The sequence below is a fragment of the Phoca vitulina genome, unplaced genomic scaffold, assembly GCF_004348235.1.
Source record: "Phoca vitulina isolate PV1807 unplaced genomic scaffold, GSC_HSeal_1.0 scaffold3, whole genome shotgun sequence".
Lineage (NCBI taxonomy): Eukaryota > Metazoa > Chordata > Mammalia > Carnivora > Phocidae > Phoca > Phoca vitulina.
In genome coordinates, this window is record NW_022589706.1 from 6,842,521 (window position 1) to 6,859,370 (window position 16,850).

A 16,850-nucleotide genomic window follows, 5' to 3' on the forward strand; every position below is an offset into this window, starting at 1 on the left:
ACATTCTTATGCCTTCCTGCCTCCTCCCACCCACACACACATACACAGGCAAGGACACACGTGGATACACTTACACACACACACACACCAGAGAGCTTGGAGTGTAGGTTTCCTTGGTCCCTTCATTCCATTACTCTTCCATCTGCTTTGCCTCTTCTCCCATTACCTTTGCTTTTTTTGAGCCATACCATTTATATTCTCTTTCAGCGATTCCAGCGGGATTCAGAGAATAAGCAAAGATTAACCCTTTACATTCAGCTCCACATTTAACTGGAAAACACTCCCGTGCCACACTCACTGATGCCTGCTAGCATCGCCACAGAATCTTCCTGCAGATAAGCCACACACCCGGCCCTGTAATGGTGACCTTGCGTGATTCTAAACCGCACGCCTCTGAACATCGCCTTCTTTTACCAGAAATGCCCAGCGACCCTGATGACAGGAGGGAGGGCATGGCTCCTAAAGCTTCACCTAATTTCTGATCAGCTGCCCCAGGCTGATTCCTCTTTGTCCTTCTCCAGCCGGCTGTGCTCCTCTACTCACCCAGGATGTTTATACTCCACTACTGGAAGTAACCTGTCACTTTAAAAAGAAAAAAAAAAATGAAGCCACCGAGTGACCTCCCTTAGGAACGCGTTGCTAAGCGGGTGTTTTTGCTCCCAGATGGCTACAGCCTCCCAGGGAGCAGCCCAGCGCCGCCCCAACATTCAGCCTTTCCCTTTGGATTCTTTTAGAAGATTCAACAGTAGGATTCGTCTCTCTCCACTTTTCCTTTCATGCCAGAAAGCGGAATCTGCAAAGTGCTTTGTAAAGTTCCGTAAGGTAATCCGTTCTTCCCGGGAGAGGGCTGCAGCAGGGGTATCCTGCCTCCAGTGACCCGCGCTTGGAGTTCAGCCTCTCCCCTCCGTCACCCTGAGCGGATTTAATGAATTGTAAGTGTAGGGGTTCTCATCACTGTGATTTTCGTTTTACTTTCTGGAATTGAATCATAGAGCATTACTGGGGCTGCTTTGATTTGAGCGGCTGTCTGGTGTCTGGTTTGCAGGAAATGGAAGTCTGGCTCATCACTGCCCCTGGGTGGAATTCCTCCCAGATGGTCGCTCTGCTTCCTTTCTGGGATTTTCGTGCCGTCCTGTTGCATTCCGGTGTCCCAGAAACATTTGCTGCATGTTGCATTTCTGAGCCTTTCAGTTCGAATTGGTTCAAGGGGTGAAGTGCTAGTTATTGCAAACTTCATTCTGTTTGGCAATAGTCAGAGAGCCATTACAGACAAAGGGAAGAGGATCACCACTTCAAAAAATCACAAGAAAATCTTCTGGCTGTTATTTATACTGCTAGTTTGCCTTCGTTGAAGAGAGGTGCTATGGAAAGCTAATAAAGTCTCATGGGAAAGACATGTCTGTTATTGGATTTTCATATAACCTCTTCTGCAAACAAATTCAGCTCCAGAATGAAATATCTCTCTATGTCTATCTCCTAGAGCACATTTAAAGGGCTGTTCACTCCAACATTTATCGAGCATGAACAATGCACTGAAGTGCTAAAGTTCAGAGTGTACAGAAATGCATTAAACCGGGTCAGAAGCTCTGAGTTTACTTGGAAGACAGACCTATAAACAGATGCCAACAGTACAAGGAGCTAAGCACCATCAGATATTTATAAAAGAGTCGAACATGCTCGAAGCACAGTGAACTACTCCTAGGGAGGGCCTGAGAGCCCTTAGTTCATCATGTAAATGCACAGGGCATAGACCACAGAGCACAGCTCAAGTATGGCTTTTACACGTACTCTTCCAGGGCAATGTGTGTTATGTCTGACTAAATGATTCTATAAAGCTCTATGTCACTGACCTTATACAAAGGGAAGCTGCAGCTGGACTACCTTGTAGAACTAGATAATGAACTTAGAAGGGGTGTGTGTGGCACCTGCCAGGGTTCCGGGCTCCAACCCTAACAGGCTAGGACAGAACAAGCTAAGCACAGAACACAGAGAGGAGATGCACATGGGCATGTGGGGCTGGGGTGGGGGGTGTTTCAGAAGCACCAGAGAGCTTGTTTGGAGGTTCTAGTTGGGGAGCACAGCTACTCATATACCCTTGACCAAAGAACGATCCTCCCCTATTGGGGAAGGTCGTCCTCTTCGACCGAGCGCACAGCTTCTGGAGGGACGCACATGGAGTGGTGAGGGAGGAAGGGGACACCCGCCTAGCCAGCCAGATCAGCCGAATCAACCCTGGCGATCAATGGGGTGACGGATGTCACAGCCAGAAACACCAGAGAGAAGGGAAACTGCTCTGGGCCCAGCTGGGGGGAGGGAAAGTGAAGACCTCATGTTTTAGAGCCAGGAGGTTGTAAATGGAACCAAAGATGGTAATGGGGGGCTTGACTGTCACCTCTGGTCTTTCTTATGATTCCCCTTCTGTCCTCTAAGCTTTTTTTCCAACCCCACTCCTTTCTTCTACTTTCCCTCTATAACATCACCTTTTCTTAATGATAACACTTACCCATCTCGAGAGCCTGGTCCATGCTAGGCATTTTACCCACCCACTCTATCATCTAGCCCTTCTAGAATCATCATTCTTGGAGGTAAGAATTATCATCACAAGTGTACAGGCGAAGAAATGTATCTCAGAGATGTGAACACATTGCCCCGAGATCACACAGGTGATAAATAGAGCTGGAATGTGAACCCAGGTTTAGATAATGTTTTACAAAGGTCTCAGTATTTCTATACACCCATGTTCGCACTGTTTTGGGATAGGACACTCATACTGTGTTAGTCTTTAAGCAGCCCGAGGTGAGATGCAGTGCATCCCATATCATATACCTTCATTCTTTTCCGTACATCCTGTAGAATTTGTCACAGGGTTCTCCGGTTATGACTCTGATCCACTCGTGACCCTCAGAGACAGTCCATTTATTTGGATGAAGGTATCAGTATTTCCCTAGAAAAATGTCTTTGGGTTTCTGCACTAAGTTAAATAAATCATTGACCTAAAGTAGCCAAAGCCCTTTCTCACTGGGGCAATACTCTGCAATTTTCAATTGTACATATTTCCAGGATAGTGGACTAGCATAGACTAGTCACTAACATCATTACAAAAGCAGGAATAAACAGTGGGACAGAGAGGTAGAGTGGCATGGGGAGGACTGTGGGATCAGCAAGTCTTGGGGTCACATTCCAAATGTGACGTTTAATCACTATAACCTTGGACGAATCGTGTAAGCTGCCAGGGGCTAACCTCAGAGGAAGCCTTGGTCCCTCGCATGGGACCTGAGGCATGTACAGCAGAGCTGTCGTAAGGTCTGGGGCTATAATACATCTAGAGGTAGCACAAAGTGAGTGTGCAGTAAATCATGGCTCTTATTTTGATGACGCCAATAGGAATGCATTAACACGTGCTCAATGCATTTGGTGATGACAAGCTGCATCTTAAAGTCGGGCAGTATTGGTTTATCTTTTCTTAGGAACCATGCTCACGAAAAAATGAAATTTGATGTCATTTGATTTCCTGAGAAACTCATTCAAAGGTAATGATCAGGAAAGAATGAGGAGAAGAAAATCAACTCCGTTACACTTTTCATTTTTACATCTGTTTCTTTCATATCTAACTTTTTTTTTTAATTTATTGAGAAAGAATCTTTCTTTCCTAAAATACGTCACAGTTCTTTTTTTTTCCAGCTCATAATTGCCAGAGTTGTTCACTAGAGAGCTTTCACGTCCGTTGGCATTTTATTCTTATTCTCTGCCCTTCGTTCCATCTGGATCACCTCCTCTGTCCTTTTATTTTCTGAGCTGCTGTGATCAGTTTCCTTCCGCCGTTTCTGGGAGGCTGTAAGGAGGTCTGGAGGGGAGACCACAGATTTTCAGATGCTTTGTGTCCCTGGAATATGCTAATTCCCCATTAGGGTCAGGGCAACCTTGAACACCTCAGATGAGCTGCTTAAATGACAGGGTCCAGCTGAGATTCGGATCCCAGGATATTAGGAAGGGCTTATGATTCATCAGCCACAGCTGTTCTCCCCGTGTCCTCCCACTTGATCTTCACGGCAACCCCAAGAGGAGAATGAAGATTTAAAGGGGCTCCAGAAGGTGCCCACGGGAGACACAGTCAATAGTGATGCAGTCATTCGTTTGAAACTCATTTATTGAATGTCTGCTGTATGCCATACTCTTAGACTCTGGGGGTAAACAATGAACAAATGTCCCTGCCCTCTTGTAGCTTATATTCTAATGGGAATGGGCAGACAATAACAAATAAATATGTAGAGAGGTGATAAATACTATGGAGAAAGAAATCCTTATAAGGCAGTCAGGGAGTTCCAGGAGGGTGAAGGAGGCAGGTTATCATTGTATTATGAGTGTTCTGGGAAGACTTCTCTGAAGGGTCTCTGTAGGGTCCTGAAGGACTTAAAAGAGACAGAGAGCTGTGCAGTTATCTTGGGCAAGAGAGTTCTAGACAGAGGGAACAGCAAATGCAAAGGCCCTGAGGCCAGAGGATTCGAGTGCAGATCATGTAGAGCCATGTAGGCAATTGAAAGGGTTTGGGATTTTACTCTGTTGAAAAAAAGGAAGTCGTTGGATTTTGAGTGGAGGAAGGACATGACTGCACTGGAATTTTAAACAATTCACACTCTTCAAAGAACAAACTGTAGGTGAGCCAAGTGGGAAACGGAGAAGTTAGGAGGGTCTTACAAGAGTTCATGTGGGAGACAAGGGTGCCTGACCAGGGTGATGACAGTGGAGGGCTTGGAGGTGGATTGAGGTGCTTAGAAGAGGTTGGATTTTCAATATAATTTGAAAGCATAGCTGACAAGATCTCTGTAGATTGCATGTAGTGTGTCATATGAGAGTCACAGAGGAGTCAAGGACTCCAAGGTTTCTGGCCTAAGACAAATGAGTTCTGTCTATGGCAACAAGGAAGGTTGCAGCACCAGCAGATTCGGGGGTGATGACATGGAGCTTCATCTGGGGCATGTTAGGTCAAGTGAGGTTATCCATCAGGCATCCAGATATTTGAGTCTGGAGCTCTAGGGAGGTGTGTGGGCCCAGGGTGTGAGTGTGGGGAGCCGCAGTGGACAGGCGGCTTTGAAAGCCAAAGGCAGGGTCAGACCACCATGAGATGAGTATGGGCGAAGCGGGAGCCCCCATGTGGTAATCGGGGAGGTGCAGGCAGATCAGAGCAGCCTCGGAGCCTGAGGGGGGAGGAGGAATGCCAAGAACAGCTCCCAGAGCCAAGTGAAGAAGCTCTTTCAAGAAAAAAGCAGATGATGGGTGACTTTCATTCCTAAATGCTTCTGAGGGTCAATTAAGATGGGCGCTGAGGATCTATCATTAGATGTGACGAAGCAGGGTCACTGGAGACCCCGACAAGAGCAGTTTGACAGTGCTCAGCCCAGCAAACCGATTCAGAAAGAGGGTTTGAGAAGCTTTCCTGTAGGTTGAAAAATTGAGCACTAGCTAGAAGAGAAGTGAAGTCCAGAGAAAGCCCTATAAAGAAGGGGCCAGGGGCACCTGGGTGGCTCAGTTGGTTAAGTGTCTGCCTTCAGCTCAGGTCATGATCTCAGGGTCCTGGGATCAGGCCCGGCATTGGGCTCCCTGCTCAGTGGGGAGTCTGCTTCTCCCTCTCCCTCTGCCCCTCCCGCAACTCGTGGTCACGCACTCTCTCTCTCTCTCAAATAAATAAATAAAATCTTTTAAAAAATAAATAAAAAAGAGGGGGCCAATTGAAGTACTTTGTTCAGAGAGGGAAATGAACCAATACAGCAGGAAGAAGTGATTATCCAGAGGAAAGGGGGAAATTGTCAGCTCAAGGTCCCAGAGGAGGGTATGTGATGGGGCCCGGTACACAGGCTGAGGTCCCAGCCTAGGTGGGAGCAGGGATGGGCACAGTAGTGAGTGGAAACAAAGTAGAGTGGGAAAGGGGCAGCGGGTGGGGGGAGCCCCCTCTGGTGTCGTCTCTCTGTTCAGTGAAATGAGAACCAAGGCCAAGGGGAGAGAGTGAGGAAGGGGTGGGAAGGTGGAGGTTTGAGGGGAGAGGAGAAGCTATGAACTGGATGCCCACCAGGGTCCTCTGACTTCAAGGGCAGAACTCTTTCTCACTCCCACCTGCTGCACGGTGGCGCCAGGTTCAAGGCTGGGCTCATTGCTGGGCTCATGGGGTCAGAAGGGTCTGGCATCCTTCCTTTTCCTCTGGGGCTCATTTCCACCAATCTAGGCCTGCAAGCACATATTCCTTGGGAAGGAAACATCTACTCAGCTCCCACGCTTCACTAACCATCGAGGTCAGCTTCATATTCATGGATAGTAAGAAAGATGTTTCACTGATTTTCAAAGGTCTGACTTCTTGGTTTTTTGTGTTTTTCCCCCTGTCCAGGAGCAGCCATCGCAGCTAAAATGAATCCCAAGGAAGAAAAAGTAAAAATAATTACAGAGGTAAGAGGCTGCTTAGATGTTCCCCTAAAGGTGTGTTTGTATGTGCAAAGACGCATGTCACACGTGTTTCTGAGTGAGGACGTTAGGTTAGCAAGAAGCATTTATTGCACACCTGGAGCACCCAGAGGGTGCTGTCAGGCACGCAGTGGGGACGGGGGCTGATGTGTAGGAAATGCGTCCTTGCAGGCTCTCCAGGGGCCCACCTCTCTGTGAATGCTCTGAAGCTGCGTGGTCACCATTTCATGAATTCCAACACACAGCGGTCTTGAGTTACCACCTGCTGCTGAGTCAGCTCTGCTGAAGCACATTGATTAGTAGAGAAAGTCAGAGTGAAGGTAATAATCATAGATTATAACCACTAATAAAATCCTCTGTCTCGGGCGCCTGGATGGCTCAGATGGCTGGGCGTCTGCCTTCGGCTCAGGTCATGGTCTCAGGGTCCTGGGATCGAGTCCCGCATTGGGCTCCCTGCTCCTTGGGAGCCTGCTTCTCCCTCTGCCTCTCTCTCTCTCTCTCTCTCTGTCTCTCATGAATAAATAGATAAAATCTTTAAAAAAAAAAAAAAATCCTCTGTCTCAAGGAGTCCTGCAATTTCCAACCCATCGTGTACAAAACATCATTAAACACAATCTAGAACAGAGAAGGAAGACCATCTCCTGTTGGGAGACCGTAGACCTCTGAACGGAGGAGAAGCTACTGCTCTCAAGCCTAGCTTCTCTCCTGGCTCCAGGGCCCACTGACTTGAGACCACAGAAGCAGAAATGGAGAAGATAGGCTGTTTTCTATTTAGGACTTCTGAAGCCAGAGGGAACACATTACGCAGCTAACCCACTTGAAACAAGATACCCAATACTGACAAACCACATAAATCTACATCTGCTTATGCATTTATGCAACAAACATTTATTGTGCCTCTGGTCCCTGGGGATACAGCAGCAAACAAAACCCTGTGCCTTCATGGAGTTTACATCCTACCTAATTTGCGGTCTACTACTAGACAGTTTTCCACTGATAGAGAATCAAAATATTATTGGAAAGCAAAAACAAAACAAAACCCAGATTTCTCACAAATCTATTCTAAGCCAGTGAGAACTTAAACATGAATTAAGGGCCACATTTGCACACCTCAGTCTTATCAACATCCTATAATCTAAGTTGGCCAGCTCCTAAGATAAGAACACCCCCTACCTGGTGGCCCTGAATCGTGAGGCCCCGGTAAGAATGGGGCTCGCACCCAGAGGGTGAGTCGGGGAGATCAGGTCCCTTGGACAAAAGACAAGCCCAAGCTCTGCACATTCCCTGGTTGGGACCAGTTCCCTCCGCTAACCAAAGTTCTGCCATCTCTAAGCTGTACAACCAAGGGCAGGGATGTGCAGTTAGAGGCTGGCTCAGCAACGTGCATGACGTTTCTTTGAAATCTTAAATCATAGCATTAAAATCCATTCTTTGTGTTCCAAGTTTGCTTCAGTATCAAAATAAAAAGGGGCGCCTGGGTGGCTCAGCCGGTTAAGTGTCTGCCTTCGGCTCAGGTCATGATCCCAGGGTCCTGGGATGGAGCCCCACATCGGGCTCCCTGCTCAGCGGGGAACCTGCTTCTCCCTCTTCCTCTACTGCTCCCCCTGCTTGTGCTCTCTCCTTCTCTCTATCAAATAAATAAATAAAATCTTTGCTAAAAAAATCCCAGTTTCATTATGAACACCTTTCTAATGAATTCAGTATAACAGGGACAGGGTCCGGGTTTACCTTGCAACCTCATTTACACCCAGAGGTGCTTGTGCCCCAGTTTATAAAATTCTAGAATTGGAGAAGTTAAAACTTGAACACTCCAGAGCATTCAGCTCTAACATTTTATGACTAAGACTTTAGAAAGTGTAATACGGAAAAAGAAAACAAAGTTTGCACTGTGAAAGAATTTCTCTGTTTTCAAAAAGACCTGCAAACATTTTCTTTAAATTGAAACCTCATGGCGATTGAACATGTATCTTCATTATTCTGGACTTCAGACTGAGGCTGGAGGGGCAGAGGAGCCCGGCCCTTGAAACCCCATCTGATTCTGATGTCATCCTGTGCTGGGGTCCTCCGTCTGGACACACCGGCTGTCCTGGCAGATTCACTTGTCCTTGACCGTCATTAGATCATGCGTTTTGAGGCCAGGGAGTCTCTCCGGAAGCACAGTGGAGGTCTTATGCACAAACAAGGATCTGGGCCAGCAGAGGCTCCAACGTCACCTCATTTACAACGTTTCCATTTGGACAGAAATTTTCGAGACCATGCTTATTTTGAGAAGAGGAGGTAGATGCTGGTGGCTGCTCAGACCGGGGCTACTATCCCTTCTCTCACACTCAACTTTCGGGGAGGGGGCAAGATGGCCATTTTAATGTTAATACCTAAAGTGCACCCCTCTTCCTCTCTTACTGGGCTTTGTTTCCCAACTGACACACAGACCGAGTGATGACTCATCCCTTTGCATTTTTTCAAAGGAGTTCATTGAAAATGATGAGGACGCAGGTGTGGGAAGACAGAAGAAGACCCCAAAGGTTGCAAGACAAAAAAGGAAGAAACGGGTAGGTGGGGCTAGGGACCACGTGTCTGTGCATCGGGCCGATCCAAGGTGCTCCCACCTGCCGGGGACCACACGTCCTCCTGGGGGTGCCCCCTGGAAAAGGCAGGGATGCGGGTGGAAGGTGCCAGGTGTAGGACCTGTGTGGGGCCTCACAGGTGACCCCCACGAGGAGGTCCTGGTCAATACCCTGGGCGTTTTCCTTCTGAGGTTCCTCCCATCTCCTGAGAGAAGTCCAGACAAGAGGGAAGGCGGAGTCTCTTGACTGTTGTCCTCAAAGGCCATGAACTGAGGCTGGCGATAGATGGCAGTGCAGGACTACTAATCATGGGGAACTCCCCCTTTCTCCAATTTCAAAACCCAAATTCAGCTTCGGTCTAAACCAGAGGCCCACCCCCCCACCCCCCAGCTCTCCTCCACTGGAGTGACCCTCCTTGGCTGGGAGCATCCATCCCCCTTGCAAGACCAGCCTTCTCAAGGTAAATAAATTCCCATGTTCAGGAGCCCCTGTCGTCGGAGAAGGGGAGGCAGGGAAGATCTTGCCGAGAGGCAATTTGCTTGGAATAATGGAGATGCCAGCAAGTCAGGGAAGGGAGACAGCGCCATTTTGAGCCAGGGCCACGTGATAGGGATGCCTGGAGAGGGTGGCCGGGAGGTGGGAAGGTGGAGAAGGCACCGGGGGAGCCGAAGTCAGGGAGAAGGCAGACCCCTCTCTCCACCCCCACCCTCCACCCCTACCCAGCACACTCCGGCTGGGACAAGCTGGCCGAGGGGAGGCCTCTGCGTCTCCTGCAGCTGGGACGGAGCAGCCCAGGGGAGGGTTGCAAAACAAAAAAGGGCCAGGGCGTGGGAGGGCCAGGGCGTGGGAGGCGCTGCTGGCCACGTGGGAGGCCACGGCGTGGGAGGGCCAGGGCGTGGGAGGCGCTGCTGGCCACGTGGCCACGCAGGGAGCTTTAACCCCTTCCTAGAGGACCCCCCCCCCCCCCGCCAGGCTCTGCAGCCAGGGCAGGGGACCCAGCACCGACAGAAAGAGTGCAAGTCCTTAGCTCAAGGGCCACAGGCACAGCGAGCAGAGGTGACAGGCTGGGGGGAGGGTGCACCCGGACAGGACAGGAGAAGGAGGCAGGGATGGGGAGGAGAGCTGAATACCAGGCGCCATCTCCGGCATCTAACCCATGAGGGAGCCCAGACTGCAGACCACAGAGCAGGAGCAGTTTGGGGGGCGTTGCAAGAAATCCAGAGAACTGTTTCTTAACCCCAGCGGCACTTCAGAATGGAATTTGGGGGAGTGGTTTTGTTTGTTTGTTTTTAAGTCGGTGCCTCAAATCCAGCCCGGGCCGTTCATTTAAATCACAATGTCCGCGCTTTGCACCTGGCCTGATACAAAGCAGCAAGCCTCTCTGCGAATGGGCTATTTTCACCTCCCGTCTTTTACGGACGGAGAAGGGAGGAAGCTAGGCAGTTAAGTAACTTGCTGCCCAAAGTCCCACCGTTCATCTGAGTTCAGAGGCAAGCCTTTTTCTGGCCCCAAAGGCCGTCGCTCAGCCTTGGCCTCCACTGCCACCTCTGCTCACCAGCTTCCCCTCCCCGGGGAGCAGGGGAAGAAACTGGAGGCTATTCTTTGCCCTGAATTATCCAGGGACACTTTGGCAGCTGTTTCCAGATGATTTGGAGTCAGGATCACATAGTTTGGCCATGACTTTCCTGCTTCCCTTTTCCACCCAATTTCTGCAGAGCTGTGCACCTTATATGTAAAAATAGTGGAAATATTTATTTTATTTGGGGATGCCTCGGTAATTTCGCAAGAACCCTCTTAGACAAACTCAGAGCTAGCACCCCTTTTCTGACACAGGTGACAGGTCACGGATATCTAGACCTGAATAGTATTAAGGTCTGTCCCCTCGCTGAGTGACCCACCTCATCCCCAGACAGAATCTGAGTCAACCGAAGCCCTGGGAGTAACAACCTCTGACCCTCTGCCCACAGCTGCCCACCACTGGCCCCGAGGAAATGGTGTCTGAAAATCCCCACTTCAACCAGCAGGAGCCTGTGCAGGAAGATTCTGACACTCGCCCCCTGAGCATGACGAGCCGTCGAGGCCCACGGAGTAAGTGTCCCCCCATTAATTATTAATTAATTGCCTACTGTGATCAGCACAGAGCCACATGGGGATTTTTAATGGGTATTATTTCTCATCCGTGGCTGCCACCCCTCCACCCACTTCACCCCAACTCTATGGATAATTTTGTTGGTTAGCATCTGTCTAGGAGACAAGACACATAGCTTCAGGACATGATTACATAGCCACATAAGTTTGGAAGTGTTACTTGAAATAGAAATAGTACAGGTGATCAAATTTGTAGAAATTCAAGGGTTAGGAATCCACCCAAGCTCAAGAAGTGGGGCTTGAATGAGACGTTGCAAGACATGATGGAACTTGTGAGGGTCTCAATGGTCTTGGCCCTTGAAGACCCCTGCACTTACCACACACAGCCCCCCCCCACCCACACACACACATGCACATTCTTCCCCCTTCCAAGAACCTCCACTACCAAGGACATCATTAACTAGCTGCTCAATCGTAGGGAGAAGGATTATCCCTTACTTGTTGCTTTTCGTGAAAAGTGGATTAGACAAGAGGAGAAGGTGTGGGACACTTTTCAGTTGTTAAGTAATCATTACACAATTGGTTACCCCGTTTCCCTGTAGCAGGGCTGGGGAATAAAGTAACTATTGGAAACCAGAGTGCTTTGGAAGCAAACTCATCCGAAGTCCAACCCTAAGAAAAATGTGGTTCCCGTCTAAGAGCGATGATATCATAGGACTGTTACAAATTAGGAAAACAGAACCAAACTTTAACCCAGAGAGTCACTTTTCTTTCGAAATGCTCAAAATTACTCATTATTGAAGGTTACAACTTGTCATAGTTCAGGCTGCCACAACAAAATACCATAGCCTGGGTAGCTCAAACGGCAGACATCTACGTCCTCATAATTCTGGAAGCTGGAAGTCCAAGCTCAGGGTGCCCGGGTGGTGGGTTTCCAGCAAGGCGTCTCTCCCTGCCTTATAGGTGGCTGCCATTTCCCTGTGTGTTCACTCGGGTGTCCAATAAGGACACGAATCCTATTTATCAGGGTCCCACTGTGTAACTCCATTTAACCTCCATTACCTCCTCAGAGGCCCTCTCTCCAAATACGGTCCCATTAGGGGGTAGGGCTTCAACATATGAATTCTTCGGAGACACAATTCAGTCCATAGCACAACTATTGAATATTTAAGTAGTTATTTTTATATTTTTTATTTTTTTAAGATTTTATTTATTTATTTATGAATTGAGAGAGAGAGAACGTGCGCACTTGCATGAGGGGGTGTGGGGCAGAGGGACAGAATCTCCAGCAGACTCCATGCCCAGTGCCGAGCTCAACGTGGGGCTCGATCCCACAACCCTGAGATCCTGACCTGAGCCAGAATCAAGAGTCGGATGCTCAACCCAATGAGCTACCCAGGTGCTCCATTTAGTAGTTATTTTTAAATCAAGGGAAAAAAATGTCAGAGGGGTTGGCCGATAATAAGACTCTTTTTAAAGATTTTATTTATTTATTTATTTATTTGAGAGAGACAGAGAGAGAGCGTGAGTGGAGAGAGGGAGAAGCAGACTCCCCACTGAGCAAGGAGCCCAACAGAGTACTCGATCCCAGGACCCCGAGATCATGACCTGAGCTGAAGGCAGACACTTAACCGACTGAGCCACCCAGGCTCTTATTAAAAAGTTGATTCATTCCTTAGTCCTAAAATGGGAAAATTACTATTTACTATCACCATGGGTGTGGTTGTGAGGATGAAATCAAAAAAGGCATGTAAGTACTTTAAATAGTACGCATTGTAACAAATACTCAAATAGTACACACTAGTGTATTACATAAATAACTGCACAGTGACTCAGCTGTTCTCGAGCTAAGAGACTTTGGGACTTTGCATTAGTCCAAAAGTGAAAATTTTTTAAAGACACCCTTTCTGATTTGGAGAAGAGGAGAACAATACAAAGCTAAGATTCGCCTGCCTGAACAAGGTCATGACGAGCGGGTGTCTGGACATCCCTGGGTAGAGCTAACGCTGTTGCTAGTTTAGCAGCACTGGTGGGCCAAGAGGTAAAGAAAACAGCCCGAGGAGTGAGCTGGGGGCACCTGGTGGGTAAGAAGCCTGGGGGGCCAGGCATGCGTCAGAAACGAGAGGTCAAGACCAGCAGAAAGCCAGCCATGGGGTCAAGATCGCAGGACGGATTTCATTCATGATGCCAACGCACAGTAGAGCACGAGACAGACGAGGGACAAGGGTTGACAAGAGCCGTGAGAAGCACAGCAAGGGCTCTGGCTGAGGCAGGGCCAGGGGCACAGCAGAGGACAGAGGAGTGCAGGCTGAAGGGTGTGCAGGAGTCTCGAGTGAGGGTTGGGAGAAGAGGAATCCAGACAGACAGCTTGGAAACACACAAACGTGGGCAGAAAACCGTGCACCCTGAGCAAGGTAGAGGCAGCCAAGCCCGGGAAATCACACACCTCTGCCATTTGTTACAAGTATGGCACTGAGTCCAGCCCACCGTCAAGGGGAGGGACATCAAGCTTCCCCCTTTAAAGAGAGGTGTGTGTGTTGGAGAAATTTATGGACATATTTTTAAGCCGCCACATTCATCTTTCTTTAAAACTCTGTATATCGCTTTCCTACTCAGAAATCTGTGATGAGCAGCACATAAAATCCACACTCCTTCTTTGTTCTGGGTCCCAAGACCCTATGTACTCTGGCCCCTTCTAGTGGTGTTCCCACTCCTCTCCCATCTATCCCCACCTGCTTGACTGCTTGCCGACCTCGGAATGCCTCGTGACCGTTTGAGCATCCCAGGCTTTGGTGCCCACTCAAGGAAAGCTCTCCACCCACATCTTCCGTACGCTTGTGGCAGAAAGGCCAGGGAGTTGTAGCAGTGAAGACCGTGGTCTTTGGGGTCAGACGAGTGTGGGTACAAATCCCTACCTGTCCCTTTCTTATTTATGAAGAGTCGTCAGGGGAAGGCCTCTCCAGCCAGACCATGTTTGAGCAGAGGCTTGGAGGAATATGGGAGACCCCTGAGAAAAGTGCTCTTTTTTTTTTTAAAGATTTGATTGATTGATTGATTGATTGATTTGAGAGAGAGAGCACGAGTAGGGGAGGAGCAGAGGGAGAGGGAGAAGCAGGCTCCCCGCTGAACAGGGAGCCTGGTGCGGGCCTCGATCCCAGGACACCGGGATCATGACCTGAGCCCAAGGCAGATGCTTAACCAACTGAGCCACCCAGGCACTCCTAGAAAAGAGCTCTTCATGCAGGAGTGTGCTCGGTATGGTTAAGGTACAGCAAGGAGGCCGGCGTGGTTGACAGAGTGAGCAAGGAGGAAAAATAGGAATTGAGACCAGAAGGGAGGAGCCTGCGGGCCCCTATACTTTCAGTCCAAGTGAGATGAGGACCGAGGGAGGGCCTGCTCCGACTTAAGGCTGAAAGCTCTGGAAGGTGCGAGGACAGAACACAGAGACAGGCGAAGAGCCAGGGCGAAGCCCAAGCGGGTGGTGGTGGCGACTGGGACCAAGGTGGCAGTGGAAGAGGTAGAAAGAAGGGGTGGGACTCAGGGCATCTGGAAGATAGAAGCAACAGGGTTTCTGGCTGAACTGAACAGGAGTTTTGAACGCAGGACGGATGATGTCAGCTCTGTAACTTGAGCAACTGGGAAAACCGAGTTGCCATTGACAGAGAAGGGGAGACGGCAGAAAGAACGGGTTTGGGGTAAAATCAGCAAAGGACTTGCAAAGTTTGAGATGCCTGCTGGATATCGAAGTGGAGATGGAGATCGGGGTCTGGAGGTCGGGGGAGGCCTTTGCTGACCGTCTGTCTAAAAGAGCACTTTCCCACCTCCTCCCCTATTCTCTGTCCTACCCCCGGTTCTGTTTTCTTGTAGAGCATTTATCACCCCTGGCATGCTCCAGGCAACTGTTTGCTGACTGTCCCTGAGAGCAGGACTGAGTCTTCTCCATTCCCAGTGGACCCTAACCCCAGTGCCCAGAACAATACTTGGGCCAGGAAAGGGGCTCAGTGACATTTGTTGGACAATCTGCCCTGGGCATAACAGCCAAAGCCTCAGACAGAGCCCTGTCCTCTCAGATTTTGTAGTCTTATGGGAGAATCAGAGGATTGAGAAGGTGACAGTGATAAGAGAGTATCTTCCTCTCCTTCCCCCACGTCCTTGCTCTGCTAGGCTGGAGGAACAGGGACTGGGGGCACAGGGCCCTACATGAGTTCAAGTAGGTTGGCTGCTCTTGGGAGAGAGGAGTTTTCAACCCTCAGGCACATTTTCTCCTTGACTCCTTTTATTATGTTTTCCAAGCAAAACAAGAAATACAAATTTATTTTCTCTGCTCATGACTCTTCAGCCCATCTATTAAGGCTTTACTTGTCTGGTTATCAAAATAGCTTTTGATATTCTCAAAGGAAATCAAATGTCACCAAGGCAAGGGCCAAGGCCTTAAGATCCTAAATGTAACACCCTTTGGGGCTTCTGTTTTTCATTATGAAAATTCGAACATGCACAGAATTAAATAAAATCCAGGGAACCAGGGAGCCTGTTTGGCTCAGCCGGTAGAGCATGAGACTCTTTATCTCAGGGTTGTGAGTTCAAGCTCCACGTTGGGTGTAGAGCTTACTTAAAAAAAAAAAAAAAATCCAGTGAACTTCATATGTCCAGCACCAGATTCAAGGATTAACAAGATTTTGCCGTGTTTGTTTTAGGTATCTTTTTTCTCTTTTTGTTTTTTGGGGTTTTTTTTTTGTCTTTGCCAGTATATATACACTTTTTGTTTTTAATTATGGTGAAAAAAAAACACATAGAATTTGCATCTTAATCTTTTTTTTTACCCCCTTGGGGGAGAGAGAGAGAGCACACCCAACAACAGCACGTGTGTGTGTTGGTGTGTGCACGTGCACGCACACAAATCGGGGGAGGGGCAGAAAGGGAGGAAGAGAGAGAATCTTAAGCAGGCTCCATGCCCAGTGCAAAGCCGGACGTGGGACTCAATCTCGTGACCCTCGGATCATGACCTGAGCCAAAATCAAGAGTCAGACCCTTAACTGACTAACCCACCCAGACACCCCAATCCATCTTAATCATTTTTAAATATACACTTCAGTAGAAGTAACTCTGTTCACAAAGTTGTGCAAGAGACCCCTGGAACTCTTTCTTCTTGCAAACCTGAAACTCTCTATCTATTAAACCCTAACTCCCCATTTCTCCTCCCTTTAGCCCTTGACAACCTCTATTCTCCTTTCTGTTGCAATGAATTTGACTATTTTTGGTACCCCATATAGTAAAATCAGACAGTATTTGTCTTTGTGACTGGCTCATTTCTCTTAGCATTATGTCTTTAAGGTTCATCCACATTGTAGCAGGTGACAGGAATCCGTTACTTTTTAAAGCTGAATCACAGTTCATTGTATGTATATGTCACATCCTGTATATACATTCATCCTTGGTAGACATTTGAGTTGCTTCTACCTCTTGGCTATTGCAAATTGTTACCAACATGAATGTGCAAATATGTCTTCAAGCTCCTGCTTTCAATTCTTTTGGATATACAGAGCAAGAAGTGAGACTACTGGTTCATACGGTAGTTCTATGCTTAATATTTTGAGGAACCAGCATACTTTTGCATAGTGGGTGCATCTTTTCTATTTCCACCAACACTGCACAAAGTTCCAGTTTCTCCACATCCTTACCAACATTTGTTATTTTCTGTTTGTTTTGTTTCTACACTAGCCATCTTAGTGGATGTGGACTGATCTGTCA

The 16,850-nt window shown here is 48.3% G+C and overlaps 1 protein-coding gene across 4 annotated transcripts in view; it reads left to right on the forward strand.

Moving 5' to 3' along the window:
- Positions 1 to 677: 677 nt before the first annotated feature.
- Positions 678 to 16,850, forward strand: part of CC2D2A (coiled-coil and C2 domain containing 2A) — a 137,486-nt gene continuing 121,313 nt past the window's right edge. For 3 of the 4 annotated variants that reach the window (XM_032399981.1, XM_032399987.1, XM_032399996.1), the window contains exons 1-4: positions 678 to 932; positions 6,377 to 6,435; positions 8,916 to 8,999; positions 10,982 to 11,102. In XM_032399981.1, coding sequence (XP_032255872.1) covers positions 6,397 to 6,435; positions 8,916 to 8,999; positions 10,982 to 11,102 — 244 coding nt within the window. In that variant the 5' untranslated portion in view covers positions 678 to 932; positions 6,377 to 6,396. Of the gene's footprint in view, positions 933 to 6,376; positions 6,436 to 8,915; positions 9,000 to 9,391; positions 9,475 to 10,981; positions 11,103 to 16,850 lie in introns of those variants that run through there. The other variant, XM_032399990.1, reaches the window with a different exon arrangement.